Below are 15,484 nucleotides of genomic sequence, written 5' to 3'. Positions count from 1 at the left end.
GCTGGCTCCGAAAGACAAAATGAATTTATTTCAAAATAAGTTTAACCAAAATAGATGTTATTGATGATATTCCAAGAATATGGCTTAACCTAAAAATTATTGGGGGGCGGGGAAGATGGATAAGAGTCTTAGTTACTTGAGGTCCTGGAGAAAACAAAAAGCAAAGCAGAAACATTTAGCCAAAATTAAAAAAAAAAAAGAGAGAGAAGTCCATAGTTTGTTTCTCTGATAAGAAAATGGGGATCGATCTGCACTGGTAACATGTTACTTCTGACAAAATAAAGCCAGCTCAAAGTTGCCAGAGGAAGCTATATACAGAAATATGTACTGACCGTTTAAGTACACCTGGAATTTACTGATACTGATAAAAAAGCTAAGTTATTTTCCTTTCTCGTTTTAAGAAGTTGCCAAGGATAATGAGTTCCAGTTAAACTTTGGTCATTGCTATTTTCATTTTCTCATTCAATTCGGTAAACTGGAATCATAACTAGTAATGTTTAAAAATAATGAAAATCCACAGATCAACTGACCCAGCAACTTGTGAAGACTAGAGATAGGAGAACTCTTTTTATCTTGTGTGCTCTTCTGACTTGTCTACAGCCCCATGGGCCTTCCAAAAGTCACTTCTAAGGATTAAGGGGTTCTGTAATAGGGGTAAAAAATTTTTGTTGTTCAGTTGTTAAGTCGTGTCCGACTCTTCGTGACCCCATGAACTATATTGTGCCAGGCCTTCCTGTCCTTCACTGCCTCCCTGAGTTTGCTCAGTTTCATGCTCATTGCTTCAGTGATGCTATCTAACCATCAGGGGTAAAAATTACAGTTTCTCAAATTTCTCAAGGATAACTTCTCCTGAAAGCACATAGATTCACTTAGAAGTATATCTTCACCAATTTTAGAGAGGAACAGATGTTTCATGCATCCAAGTCAGATTACAAAGAACAGATATCCTTCATGTAGATTCTGATTAGTTGATAGAAAAAAAGCACATTGTAATTTTTAAAAAGGGAACATTTCTTTGTTATACATAGGTAAATAACTAGTTTAAATATGGTACCTAATTATCCTTAAGAACCTCTTCATTTATACAATAGTAATTAGCCAGAGAGTGTTAAACATATTTTATCCAATATATACATACACATGACAGATGTACATATGTGGACATACAAAACATTGGGATCTCATCTGTCCTGTACTTCCCAGTTGAAACTTTAAAAAGAGAAGACATAGAAGCTTCTAGAGAAAATACATGGATCAAATTTTACTACAAAGGCTTGTTCATTTTGGACAACTCCTATTAGCTTCAGCCACCAAGGCCCAATTGCAAGGGACTGTTTTATAAATGGCTTAGCAAGTGGGAAACTAAACAGGTAACTGAAGCATTACTGGTACTTTTCTTGATGGGTGGCATATAAGTGGTTAATAATAATAATAATAATAATAATAATAATAATAATAATAATAATATGTGCAACCAACAATAATAGTACCAAGAGTAATAGGTGCCTTGGGTGCAATCTCAAAACATCTGGAGCACCACTTGAAGACTATCGGCATTGACAAAATCACTATCAGTCAGTTGCAAAAGGCAGCTTTACTTGGAACAGCTTATATCCTGCGACGATACCTTTAACACCATCAAACAACATCTGCCTATCCCAGGTCTTTGGGAAGGACTTGATAGGTGGATAAAAATGCCAAATCCAGTCTAAATAACTGGTTGACTGTACAACCAACCATAATATAAAAATCCAGAAGAAAAAAATCATTGATGCACCTTATTTCAGGCAAATAGAGCTAATGTTTCCAAAAAAAAGCAGAGTAATAATTGTAGTCAAAGTGGAACACCACTTTTTGGTAAGAAGCAGAATATAAGACCAACATACTGCATAAACTTATTCACACATTTTCATTTTTGTTTTTCTATACAGCATATTACAAGTGAATGTTACATCATTCAATATGAACTAAGAGCAGCCCAGATGCAGAACAGATCTAAACAGAAAGTTCTATAATCAAATCTACATCAGAGGAGATATCAAAGAGGGTATGTGGGAAGGGGAAATATATAGTTTTTTGCCATACCTAAGACCGTTTCCAACAATTAACTGAGGAAAGCCATTCCTGTTGTCTCATACTTCTACTGTGTAAATATATTTGAATGAGAAACATTTTACTCATATAACAGAAGAGAGTTCACTGTATTATAAATATAACATTTCATCGCGCCAACAGGTTACAGGATAGACTTGCAGTATACTGAAGAACACTAAATGATATTTGAAATAAGTTTTATACACACTTAGGCTATTAACATATAGCAGAGTACAAAGGATCTATGCTTTTTCAACTCTTCAAATCATATTCTTTGGATGAGAAGGTATGATAAATTTCACTGGAATTTCCATCAGAATTCTATCAGGTTGCTACTTGAGAAAACTGTTCTATAGCAACTGTAATCACACATTTAAAAATATGTAAATGGAGAGAGGACCATTATAAATAGAAGTTATTATAAACTGCAGATATTTTTAGTTGGTATTATTCTTTTAAAGAATAATCTAATTTAATAATTAGTATAATTATTAATAATCTAATAATCTGATTTAAAGATCAACATTGGAATAAGCTAAATTTTCAAGGTATGCAGGTAATGGTGTGTTTCTGTTAAGAAACTGCATAAATGAGATGCACTGTTCTCTTCCATTTTCTTTCCTCCACCCCAAAGCTTTTGCATATGCTACAACTGTCACTCCCTCCAACAATTCTGAGGCAAAGCACCTACATTAAGTCATAAAAATGAAGAAGTGCTTATACAAAATGCCAACTTGAACAATGCATTTTATCTTTCAGAAACTGGATATACAAAGTAAATGTCTTTTCAAAATATTTTCAAAGGCAAAGGATTAAAAAGGATTTTAATTATACACATATAGTCACAATTCTTGCCTTAAAAAGGAAACTGGGAAATGTACATAAGGCCGCTTGTAAATGTACACCTTTATCTTACTGTTACAGTGTTGTGTTTAAATTGACAGTATCATACATATTTGCTTTAGGATGAAACAAGCTGTTCAAAAATACAGTATTCTTCTGTACAAAGACAAATCGTGCCACATTTAAGATGGAAGAAGCACTGGTTTCTGTGATCAGTATTTCTGTCCATTAATTATCTTTATTCTCATTAATGTTTAAACTGATTTAAGTTTCCAAAATGTCCATATTAACAGAATAGCTATGTAATAAACAAAAGATTTTTGTAACAAATCAAAGAAAGCTGATTCATATCTCTGAAACCATATAAAGATAGAATTTTTAAAAAAATCAGTCTTGATTTGCCGAAATAAATTTACATTATACAACACTATGTCAGGGCAGAGGGGCAGGGATATGAATATACACTAAAATGCAAATTTTCTTCCCAAAAGGGGTAAAACAAATTACATTTACAGCATGAAGGTTTACAAATGTACATCTGTACAACCAAGGTAAGCATCACTACTTAATTAGCAAGGCTTTTAAAACATTGAAAACAAGGAATCTGTTTACAAACGGTAAACTTACATCTATTAACTATACTTATATAATGCTTATATTTATAAGGAAGCAAAAAAACTATTTAAATATTTAATCATGCTTTAGATGTTGCACTATCAAATTTAAGTAGGCCCTTTCCTCCATTAATTGCCTACAATTTCATCTATTGTGAGAACACAAAGCATATGCTCAATTTTCAATCCCGTCTTACAATTGTATATGCAAAGCAAAACACACATCTTACACCAACTGTCTGCCTATTTATTTAATGAATTTACTTTTTCCCAGACAGTACATTGCTGGATCCAAGTACTACCTTGATTTTATACCCCTATTCTTGCACCATCAATTAAATATTAAAGTATATACATGGCTTCTGTACACTGCCAGAGAAAAGGGCATTGTTTTAAAAAATTATTTCCAGAGTAAAAGATGGAAACTACTCCTCAGTGTTCACATTTTACCACTTCTTTACTGGTATTTGCAGTGCCCTGATTGCTTTTGGGACTATAAAATTGTGAACCACCAAAATACAGAACTTAACTTTCTGTATCATGTTAAATAATAATTATGCAATTGCTTCATTTTCAACTGTTATAAAAAAGATTCCACACAAAGGGGAAAAAAATGAAAACTAATTCTATATACAATTATATAAACATGTTGTGCAATGATGGTGGGTAGACCTACCAGACTGTAAGCCAGTATATTAAAAGAATACTGTACTTTTTCCCTTTAAAAACTATTTTATTCAGTGACTTTACAAGGTAAAAATTTACAAAATGGGAGAGCTATTCCGATAGTTACATCATTTACAGGCATTCTGTGCTTTGTAAGCCTTGCAATCTGATAGGTCTCTGATAAGAAATGGCAATACGTTGTAATTCATTCCCCAAAAATATACACATGAATAAAATTTTTACAAATGGATGAAGTCAATAAATATATTTTTAAAAAATCACAACATTTTAGTTAAGTTGGGTGTTTTGATAATTCACAATACAATTCATCTTTTAGACTGCTGCTTAAACTTGTCTTCAAAGCATCCCATTTGGTGGCCCTCCAACTGGCCCCAGATCAGCATTGTTCTTCAGGTAATACTTTTCCAGCTTGGCAAGGATATGTTTCCCATAGGTGTATTTACGCAAGGTTGTAATATGGGGTCGAATCTGGAAGGAGGAAATTGAGACTATCAAACACTCCCATCACCAAAATTGCCTTTCTGAAGAGTAGTTAGAAGGATGAAGAAAAATATAAGCTGTCTTTAACTGAATGTTCAAGGTATCGCTTGTTAATTGATCTTCAATATTTGTGAACAATATAAGACCCTGATTAAGAGCCAGCTGTGAGTAAAAGTGCTACATCAGTATGCATACAAATACAATAGGCACTGTAAGGCCTATTAACTAGAGTTTTCTCCTATCTCTGGGTTGGATGTGAACAGGTTCAGAATGCTCAAGCAGGGACATGACATACAGAAGTGAAGACACAATTAGATGAATCAAGCTTTTCTGGATCACAGAGGAACCCAACAGCAATCTGTTATATTAAGAAACAGGAAGCCATAAACTAGAACACAGTCAAATAGAAAGGCCATATTCTGGTGTATAACAATATATCTGACAAAAAAATGATGTCAAGTGGAGTTTTGAACTTAAACTCTGAATTCAAGAAAAGAACAGACTCACAGTAAAGAATGGCAATTATTTTTATCCACAAATAAATGAACCATGCTATCCCAAAAGCTAACTACACTGTTTTCCATACTATGGGACAGAAATTTATTTTCTTTAATTTATTAAACTGAGATGTTTTAGGTTAAAGATTTGATAATGTTGATTTAGATAGCAGTAAGCAGTGGAGGTGTGTACACTGGCTCTGATCTGATTTGAACTGATTAAGAAAATCAAGTCAATTCTTTGATTCACAGTGTGAAATTGGGCCGTTTGATTTTCTGAATTGATTTGGCAGCCAACCTGATTTCTGAAATTGATTCCAGAATCAAAGTTTTGTGCAGCCCTATGAGTATACTCAATGGACTGGATCTACAGGAGGGTTGAGAAGCCAATGGGCTGAATGTACATTTAGCCCTGCTTTTCTCCTGTAGAACCCAAGACTGCACTCTAAAATTTTTAGTATTAGTATTTTTCACATTTTTAAAAGGGAGATAAGAGCTAAAAAGGTATAATTCGCTCAAACACTCCAAATTTCAGCCCTACATTTCAGGTCTACATTCAAGCTCTCACAGGCCAAAATATTTCCAGCATCCGATGCACAGAAAATTGAATACGATTTTCTTATTTCTCTTTCCTGCATGTCGCTGCAGAGCTGGGAGATTACAGAGGCCTCCAGCAAGAAAGGAGAATTGATAAAAGACTACCTTGTGCAAGAAGATATACCTCTGACCGCACAAGAGTGTGTATGAGTCCAAGCCGACATTACACTTGGTGGAGATAAAATTTAGGAGGTCTGTTTTTTAAAGTAGTTGTTCTTTCTCATTATATTTTTAAATTGGACACTATAACATTTGTAATTTTATAAGGAATGCTAATTACTGTTGAGTAAATTGAGTAATTGGTAATTAAAGTTTGTTTCTATCCACGTTCATATAAAAAGAAAAAAATATTTCAGAGAGAAATTTGGAAGAATAAAATCAAAAGGAAATAGAATTAAAATCCCTATTTTTCATAAAACTAATATAGGTTATTAACTTATATAAAATGAAATTAAAAATGGCACTTAGGAGATGATTGGCAGATATAATAGCATCAGTCTAATTGCAAATATTGGAATTATTTAATTTTTATGTGAAGACTTTTTAAACTCTTGCAATTACAGTGGGGCAAAAAAGTATTTAGTCAGCCACCAATTGTGCAAGTTCTCCCACTTAAAAAGATGAGAGAGGCCTGTAATTTTCATCATAGGTATACCTCAACTATGAGAGACAAAATGGGGGGAAAAAATCCAGAAAATCACATTGTCTGATTTTTAACGAATTTATTTGCAAATCATGGTGGAAAATAAGTATTTGGTCAATATCAAAAGTTCATCTCAATACTTTGTTATATATCCTTTGTTGGCAATGACAGAGGTCAAACGTTTTCTGTAAGTCTTCACAAGGTTTTCACACACTGTTGCTGGTATTTTGGCCCATTCCTCCATGCAGATCTCCTCTAGAGCAGTGATGTTTTGGGGCTGTCGCTGGGCAACACGGACTTTCAACTCCCTCCAAAGGTTTTCCATGGGGCTGAGATCTGGAGACTGGCTAGGCCACTCCAGGACCTTGAAATGCTTCTTACAAAGCCACTCCTTCGTTGCCCGGGCGGTGTGTTTGGGATCATTGTCATGCTGAAAGACCCAGCCACGTTTCATCTTCAATGCCCTTGCTGATGGAAGGAGGTGTTCACTCAAAATCTCACAATACATGGCCCCATTCATTCTTTCCTTTACACGGATCAGTCATCCTGGTCCCTTTGCAGAAAAACAGCCCCAAAGCATGATGTTTCCACCCCCATGCTTCACAGTAGGTATGGTGTTCTTTGGATGCAACTCAGCATTCTCTCTCCTCCAAACACGACAAGTCGAGTTTAGACCAAAACGTTCTACTTTGGTTTCATCTGACCATATGACATTCTCCAAATCCTCTTCTGGATCATCCAAATGCTCTCTAGCAAGCTTCAGACAGGCCCAGACATGTACTGGCTTAAGCAGGGGGACACATCTGGCACTGCAGGATTTGAGTCCCTGGCGGCATAGTGTGTTACTGATGGTAGCCTTTGTTACTTTGGTCCCAGCTCTCTGCAGGTCATTCACTAGGTCCCCACGTGTGGTTCTGGGATTTTTGCTCACCGTTCTTGTGATCATTTTGACCCCACGGGGTAAGATCTTGCATGGAGCCCCAGATCAAGGGAGATTATCAGTGGTCTTGTATGTCTTCCATTTTCTAATTATTGCTCCCACAGTTGATTTCTTCACACCAAGCTGCTTGCCTATTGCAGATTCAGTCTTCCCAGCCTGGTGCAGGTCTACAATTTTGTTTCTGGTGTCCTTCAACAGCGCTTTGGTCTTGGCCATAGTGGAGTTTGGAGTGTGACTGTTTGAGGTTGTGGACAGGTGTCTTTTATACTGATAACAAGGTCAAACAGGTGCCATTACTACAGGTAATGAGTGGAGGACAGAGGAGCTTCTTAAAGAAGTAGTTACAGGTCTGTGAGAGCCAGACATCTTGCTTGTTTGTAGGTGACCAAATATTTATTTTCCATCATGATTTGCAAATAAATTCTTTAAAAATCAGACAATGTGATTTTCTGGATTTTTTTTCTCATTTTGTCTCTCATAGTTGAGGTATACCTATGATGAAAATTACAGGCCTCTCTCATCTTTTTAAGTGGGAGAACTTGCACAATTGGTGGCTGACTAAATACTTTTTTGCCCCACTGTAGAGTGAAATCCACAGGCAAAAGTCTGCCCATGTGACAAGACTCACTCCCTTCTTTCAAATCTATTTGTATGACAGCATGGAAAAAGGGATGAGGAATTATTCTCTCCTTGTTCTGTTGATGGTAGCGATTCTTAAGCAGAGCAACTCAAGGATTTCCTTCTTACTTTGTGCATTATAATCTTACGCTGAGCAGGTTCCGCCATGTCAATCATCTTCTGAACCACGTAGTTTGCATACTGGTCCTTCATCATGGTGTATAAGGCACTGTGAGGACCATCATTCTGGCAACATACTTCATCAATAAGCAAAGCTCTTTCAGCACGAGATGCATGAGTCACACATTTTTCTACCACATTGCTGTAAAAATTATGAGATTGGTCAACAGAAATAAACATAGATTTCACTTAAACTGTGTGCCAACTCAACTCCCTTCATACTAATTGCAATATAGTATGCAAATTATACTATACTCATAGTAGTATGAGCTACTTTTAACCCTCCTTGAGTAATTGCTGGGGTTCCATCTGATATCCAACGACTATACTGAACTGCATGCTACACAATTTCTTTGCTATGCAAGTAAACTGTGATTTCCCCTCTGTACTTGCACAGAGGTAAATAACACCCTGCAAAAAATTTCATCTGAAACATGAGAATCTCACCCCTCTTCAGGAATACTTGACATCTATTGGATTACTGAATGGAGATCAAAAGGCCTAGTGGACTACTTTTTTTTTTTTTTTAATGGCAGAATTGTCTCAACAACATGAATAGATTTCCTCTATGTCCTTGTATAGGGATGAAACTTCCTGATCAAAATTTTAAATATTATTTTCTCTTTCCCTTTAATCCCACTGTTAGCCCTCTGCTGCCTGCCCCCCCCCCCATTTACATTCTTTTTTCCCTGTATGTGAGAGAATGTGGGGCAGTTAAGGGGATTGCAATGTGTTGCAATCAGCTGCATTCTGTGCATCAATAATACACAATATATTTGGGAACTCCTACAACAATTTACCCCTCTGGCTTATAGATATATTTATAGAGCCACACAGTAAGATTTAAAGCAGCTCTTTAGATGTTTTTATTTTGGGAATGCAAATTTTCTAACAAAATAGATTGTACCCTCATCAATACAGTACTGTAGAAGGGATGATTCTCCCTTTTTCCCAAAGTGTACTCCCCAAACCTTTTGTGCAGATTTTGGGTGGTACAAGGAATAGAAGATTGGTGAGGGAAGGGGGGACGGGACACTCCTACCATGCAAACAGAATTCTACTTCTACACTGTATTTTATAAACGTATTTATATGTATACAGCAGACTAACTTGGCAAATTCAGAACCAATTGTCATGTGCTTTCATTTCTGGTTTCAATCATGCCATGATCAGCCATTATTCTTACACATTATTTTTTTAAATTTATTTTTATTTATATATCAAATCTGTCACCGCCCATCTCATTAAAAAGCGACTCTGGGCAGTTTACGTTATCTCGCTCCAATATCTATAGTTAAGTGCAGTTAGCCTATACTCTCCATCTTGTTGCTGACTTTTAACTGTAAACCCCACAACTAAAGTACCCAGCTAAAACTTTTGGATTTTCTGGCTTCTTTCCCACTCCTTGCTTTTTTTTTGGGAGGGGGGTACCATCCTAGCAGGCGAACAGTTGTGGAGAATAAAAGAGCTTGCACTTTTTAAATACTATTTTGCTTAGGGTTGTTCCTAATAAAAATATTACCAACTTCAAATGTATTTTTTCTTCAAGGATTAACTCAGCTACCATTATTTTAAACAATCAACCATCCATCCAAGGTGAGTACAATTAGGATTTTTTATTGACCATACCTGGCAAATTTATGCTGACTTAAAGTCAGAACTTTTCCTCTGATTTCAGTAACAATCTTACTCTTGTCTTCAGGGCGGCCATGTTCCAGAACATGCTGTATAACATAGTTTCCATACTGATCCTAAAATTAGAAGATTCATATCATTTAAATGTTTTAGAATTGTTTTTAAATGTAAAAGTCGAAGAGGTGATTATTTATCACACATAAATGCTCCAGAATTTAAAAATTTAAGATATATGAGCCAAGTGGGCATGTCCAAGATAAATACTAAGCCAAAATATATGGAAAGAAGGCATGATATTTCCTTGGACTGGGCATATCTGTCTAATATGCTAAGTCACAAGACCAACTAAGCATGGGTCAGACTCACCCAAGAGGCACATTTAGATAATCATACAAATTGTTCCACTTGCTGTGTCCTCCAAGTTCACACATTCCAGTCACCTTTGCTTTAAAATAACCCAGAAGCCAGAAAGATTACATTGCTTCTGGGTTATTTTAAAGATTAATTTTCGTATAAGCAGTGTGAGATACCTGGGGTCTCAAACTCAAATTGTCTTGGGTGCTGAATGAGGATTATTTCATTAGTCCCAGAACCACAACACCAAAGCAGTTTCAAAAACTAACACAAAGGTACTTTGCTTTCTGAGGAAAACACATTTATTCCTCTTCTACCTCTACCGCTGTGCCTCTGGTCAAAGTTCCAAGCCATTTGCTACTAGAGTCAACAGTTAAAAGGTACAGGCTTTCTTCCCATCCCCAGTCATTCAACTGCTTTGCCAGTCAGAGTTGTTCCAGATCACTCTTTACCCAATAGCAGCCCCTAACAGGCTCTTTCCATTCTTGCCCAGCAAGAACAACCTGCTCTCCTGACTGGCTCCTCCCATGGAAAGCCTCCAAGATACATCAGACTCCCTTTCACCAAGACAAGCTGCCTGGCCCTGCTCATCTTGTCCATGGGCCCAGGCTGGGGAAAGGCAGCCTGGGACAGTGCCTTCTGGTTGTGGTGGTGGTTGTTTTCTTTTGGGGAGAAGGGGACACTTTCATATTATGGTTTTGTTTTTCTGAAGCCCAGATATAAAACATATGGAGGGAGGAATCCAAAAGGTAGCACGCTTTACACCTCCTTTTAGCTCTTTTTTTGCCCAAGATGAGATGCAAGAGGTTCTGAAGAGAGGCAATCACCCTGGCAAATCACATCTACCATAAATGGGAGTCACCTGGAGAGTAAGGATGTACAGCTAATCAGATCCAAAATGGAAAAGCTGCTTTGGCAGAACTGTGCTTCCTGCACCTCTCAGTGCCTCCTTAAAAAAGCTGTTTCTTTTCCTCGGTTTGCACACATGGTCCCTCAAAATATATGTCTGTGTTAAGGAGGTGCTGATGGCACCTTATTAATTGAAACATATATATTCTGGGATTGCTCCATGGAGGCACTGACAGATGCAGCAAGCATGCCCCGCTTGGAAAGCATCTTTTCTGCTTGGAATCCAAATAACTGCACATCCCTGGTGGAGAGGCATAAATGTTCACATGAGGCACTAAGGCATGGATCGGTTGTGGCTGTTTCAGGCCCATATAAATGAGCAAAAAGCTAGGTCCTCACCTGATGTTGAAAACAATGTTAGCATTTGCCCTATCTTTAAGGGAAGGGCATTCCAAAGCTGGCATGCCACAAGAAAGAGTGTCCCCTCCCATATCTTTCCACAATAATCTTTTCCAACTGTGAAGCAGTGAGGACATGCCCCCTGCCTTGCAAATTTTAATCTTTGAGCAGGTGCGTACTAGGAAAGTGCTCCTTCAAGTATTAAGGTCCTAAACATACAGGGCCTTAAATGTAATGCAATCAAGCAATAGATAAACAGCTAGTGCAATTAATCCAGAATCAGTACTAAATGGTCTCCAAAGATATTTTTGCACTAGCTGCAGCTCCTGAGTGTTCTTAAAGGGCAGACCCACATAAAGCTCACTTCAGTAGTCTAACTAGGAGGCTATTAGAGTATAGCATGTTGTAGCCAAGCATCCTGGTCCAGGAAGTGTTGCATATCACAGGCCAGCCAAGGCAGGCCAAACTTATTTTGAGCCATTGAGACCCTGTGACTTCCAAACCAGGAGATAAAACAGGAGGTTGGGCTTTGTGGGCTCTCCTGCACCTTGCCTTTGTTTCCTAGTGGTCTCCATAGCCAGGTCATAAAATAAAAACATACCATGTTTTTTAGCTTGGCTAAAAAGCTTAATCTTAGCTTTGATCACATTATAGCCACATGCCTATATTCACACCCCTGCCTAACGAAATCATACGCATCATCTTTCCAAAATCCATTTTTCCCAATATTATCCAATTAAGATGATCACTTTGCAATTGTTTATGTTCATCTTGGCATTTCAGTACACACCAACCTGCACAAGCTGTTCTGTGTGCTGATGCAGTTCTTCTAAAATTGGCAAGGTCTGTTCGGCAGTGCAATGCTCAAGAATACGCTGAATTACTCTGCAGCCATAAGGGTGAGTTGAAAGCACAAATACCTTAAAATAACAAGATTTTAATTATTAGAATGTATTATCTCATACCTGTGTGAAATCTTTAGAATGATAAATCCCCATCCCTATTGATGTCAGATTATGGGAAAATTTCAGTTCTACATATCTCAAGGAATGTATTCAGTAACATCTGATGCAGAGACTGTTTCATTTCAAGAAAAAAACTCAAGAACAATGACTGAATATACTGAATATCTGTCTTTATTCTCCAATGCATTTTGGATAGTTTACAATTCTCCTTGATAAAGCAACATAGTGACAAGACAGATATTATTAAATGCACCTACAGAAACAATAATTAGAAATCTACTCAATCCAGGAATGGGACATTCTAGAAAACTCTGAAACATTCCATCTCTCAGACCTGGCACAAGTAGTCCTTGACTTACGACCACAATAGGGACCAGAAAATTTGTTGTTAAGCGGTGCTGTCATCAATCAAGGCATCACATGACCGCACCTGATTTTATGACTTTTTTTGCCACAGTCATTAAGTGAATCACTGTGTGGTTGTTAAGTGAATCACATAGTTAGAATCAAGTGGTTCCCCATTGATTTCGCTTGTCAGAAGCCAGCTGGGAAGATCAGAAATAGTGATCACGTGACCCCAGGACACTGCAACCATCATAAATAGTTTTTTAATCACGTGACCAGGGGGACGGTCATAAATTTTGATCATGTGACTGTGGGGGTGCTGCGATGGCCGTAAGCCACTTTTTCCAGCGCTATCGTAACTTTGAACAGCCACTAAACAAATGGTCGTAAGTCAAGGACTACCTGTAGGAAGTTCTGCATAGTGCAGTACATATGAAGTTAAATAATGGAATGGTTAATGGCACCTCCTAGAAAAATCTTCAAGTGATAAGTCAAAAGCAGTGGGAATGCTGTTCTCATATCTCTAGCCCCAGTTTTGAAATAACAAGCTATGTGTGATGAGAAAGGCCTTTACCCACCTCAGCACACAATTAATTTGTCAAAGCACAATAGTTTTGGAATTTCAATTTTTGATTGTTTTCAACATTCATCAGTAAGCAACTTTATTTGGTGATTTAGACAATCAAAATATAGATGATCAGCAAGTGTCTTTAGTGGAAAAAATGTATACTAGAATTCTATGATCAGAAGCATTTTGCATCCTGGATCATGTGTTAAGTGGGTTTTAGTCAGATTTCTAACATCCACAAATCTATTTAAAAATGAAGTAAAATCTAGATCAAATTAAAGCAGCCCCTGAATAAAATAAAGATCTAACACTAATACATATTTAAAACTAAAATATTATAAACACTAGGTGAATTAAAAAGTTTTCTGCACCTCTTTTAGTGGACTTTCCAGGACATACAGATCGTTTTTATATCCAGTTACTGTTTGCTCTTCAGTACACAACTTTGAGAGTAGCTGAATTTTGCTATGCTGCTTTCAAGATCAGAAGTCAAATTTTGACCCACTAAGAGAACTACTGTATTCCTGGATAAGAATTTTATCCTTTTATCCTCCTTTTATCCAGAAGACATACTTTTCCTTTTTCTTTATCTCTCTTTTTGTATTTTTTGGTCTATGACTGTAAATTGAATAAACTAAACTAAATTATTTTCAGTACATGCAGAAAGAATTATAGTATAGGCACCAAGTAAAAATCTCTTTGGGAATAAAAGGCTATATAACACAAGATCAAAACTGAAGCTATACGCAAATGATTATCATTTGTCTAACTATGAATTATGGAAGTCATTCCTCATTCACAAAATAATAAATGAAAAATTACCTGTCCTTTGAAAGCATCAATAATAAATTGGAGTGACTGTGGCTGAACACATTCAATACACTTTTGTACCACATGATTTCCGTTTTGATCCTTAACACATTTTAGGACATGACCATCTAGTTCCTTCACCATTTCATTCTACGAAGAAATAACATGAAAGATCAAGTTATACATGTCCTTAGTTGATGTTCCTCTCACAAAATAGTTCTATAAATAATTGCCTAGATAGATAGAAACAGCTAGCTGATGTTTGCTGATATCAAAAAGCGAAGTAGAGTTTGTCCTGGTTAGCATTCATATGGGAGACCACCAGAAAGTCCCAGAGCTGAAAGCTAGACTGAGAAGTTAAAATAACATCTAAGAAGGCAATGATAATCCACTTCTGCATTTTGCCAGTCAACCTATATGAAGTCAACAAGAATTGAGCTCTACTCAAAGAAGAGTATTCTTAAACTAAAAATAATTAGACTAGTGTTATAGGCATCTTTCAGAACTAGGCAAAAGAGATTATATTTTGGTTATAAATATAAAGCAAAATATTGATCTAACTTACAATTACCTGCTGGTCAGGTGAAATAGACTCTAAAGCTTTCTGAATGACTCGACAACCATACATCTGTAGAGCTAATGGGAGAACATGTCCACGAATGCGCGTTGCAAGTGCTAACTTCTGGTCAATGCTTCCAAACTACAATGAAAGTGAAAGCACTGTTTAAAAAACCCAAACTCTCCTCTACATGTTCATCTGCAGAAAAGTACAAGTGTAAAAACTTCATGAAAAGCATCTACATTATTAGCCATTTTGTCATTTGTTAGTGCTAGAAGCTCCCTTATGTCTTTTCCCAAGGATTTCTATTTCATGACCTGAAAATTAACTGCATATATAACTTACAATCTTAGAAATAAATCATCCAATGAAGGAACTCCAGTTTTCATGTACAGGTAGTCTCCAGGTTAAGAACGCCTCGGTTACAGACAACCCATAGTTAAGAACAGAGCTTATTGTAGCAAAATTCAAGTTAAAGACACAATGGTTCAAGTTCATCACACAATACTACTTACACAGTATTATACAGTAATACTGTTCCGGCTTACATACAAATTCGACTTAAGGACAGACCTTGGGAACGGAACTTGTTCTTAAACTGGGGACTACCTGTATACAAGTTGTTGTAGAACTACAACTCCCAGCAGTCCCAGCAAGCATGACCAAAGGAGGAGGATGTTAAGAGTTGTTACATACTCCAGGTTCCTTATGGCTCATGTAAGCAAAATGGTTCTGAGGCACGGAAACTTGATTTTATGAATTTTAAATTATCAGCATTTCTTTCTAATACAGAACTAAGTAATAAAA

At 36.7% G+C, this 15,484-nt stretch overlaps 1 protein-coding gene across 15 annotated transcripts in view; it reads right to left on the bottom strand.

Moving 5' to 3' along the window:
• Nucleotides 1-2,899: 2,899 nt before the first annotated feature.
• PUM2 (pumilio RNA binding family member 2) overlaps nucleotides 2,900-15,484 on the bottom strand; it is an 81,892-nt gene continuing 69,307 nt past the window's right edge. For 10 of the 15 annotated variants that reach the window (XM_025163789.2, XM_025163783.2, XM_007423746.4 and 7 more), the window contains 6 exons: nucleotides 14,684-14,818; nucleotides 14,131-14,268; nucleotides 12,225-12,350; nucleotides 9,823-9,944; nucleotides 8,143-8,335; nucleotides 2,900-4,706 (listed from right to left, as the gene is read on the bottom strand). In XM_025163789.2, coding sequence (XP_025019557.1) covers nucleotides 4,575-4,706; nucleotides 8,143-8,335; nucleotides 9,823-9,944; nucleotides 12,225-12,350; nucleotides 14,131-14,268; nucleotides 14,684-14,818 — 846 coding nt within the window. In that variant the 3' untranslated portion in view covers nucleotides 2,900-4,574. The remainder of the gene's footprint in view (nucleotides 4,707-8,142; nucleotides 8,336-9,822; nucleotides 9,945-12,224; nucleotides 12,351-14,130; nucleotides 14,269-14,683; nucleotides 14,819-15,484) is intronic. The other 5 variants (XM_025163790.2, XM_025163781.2, XM_025163782.2 and 2 more) reach the window with 1 other exon arrangement.

Source organism: Python bivittatus, unplaced genomic scaffold (assembly GCF_059951505.1).
Source record: "Python bivittatus isolate LINGU-HERP-01145 unplaced genomic scaffold, Pbiv_v1 ctg000020_np1212, whole genome shotgun sequence".
Classification (NCBI taxonomy): Eukaryota; Metazoa; Chordata; class Lepidosauria; order Squamata; family Pythonidae; genus Python; species Python bivittatus.
The sequence above is the reverse complement of the archived record's forward strand: the minus strand, read 5'-3'. Positions and strand labels throughout refer to the sequence as shown.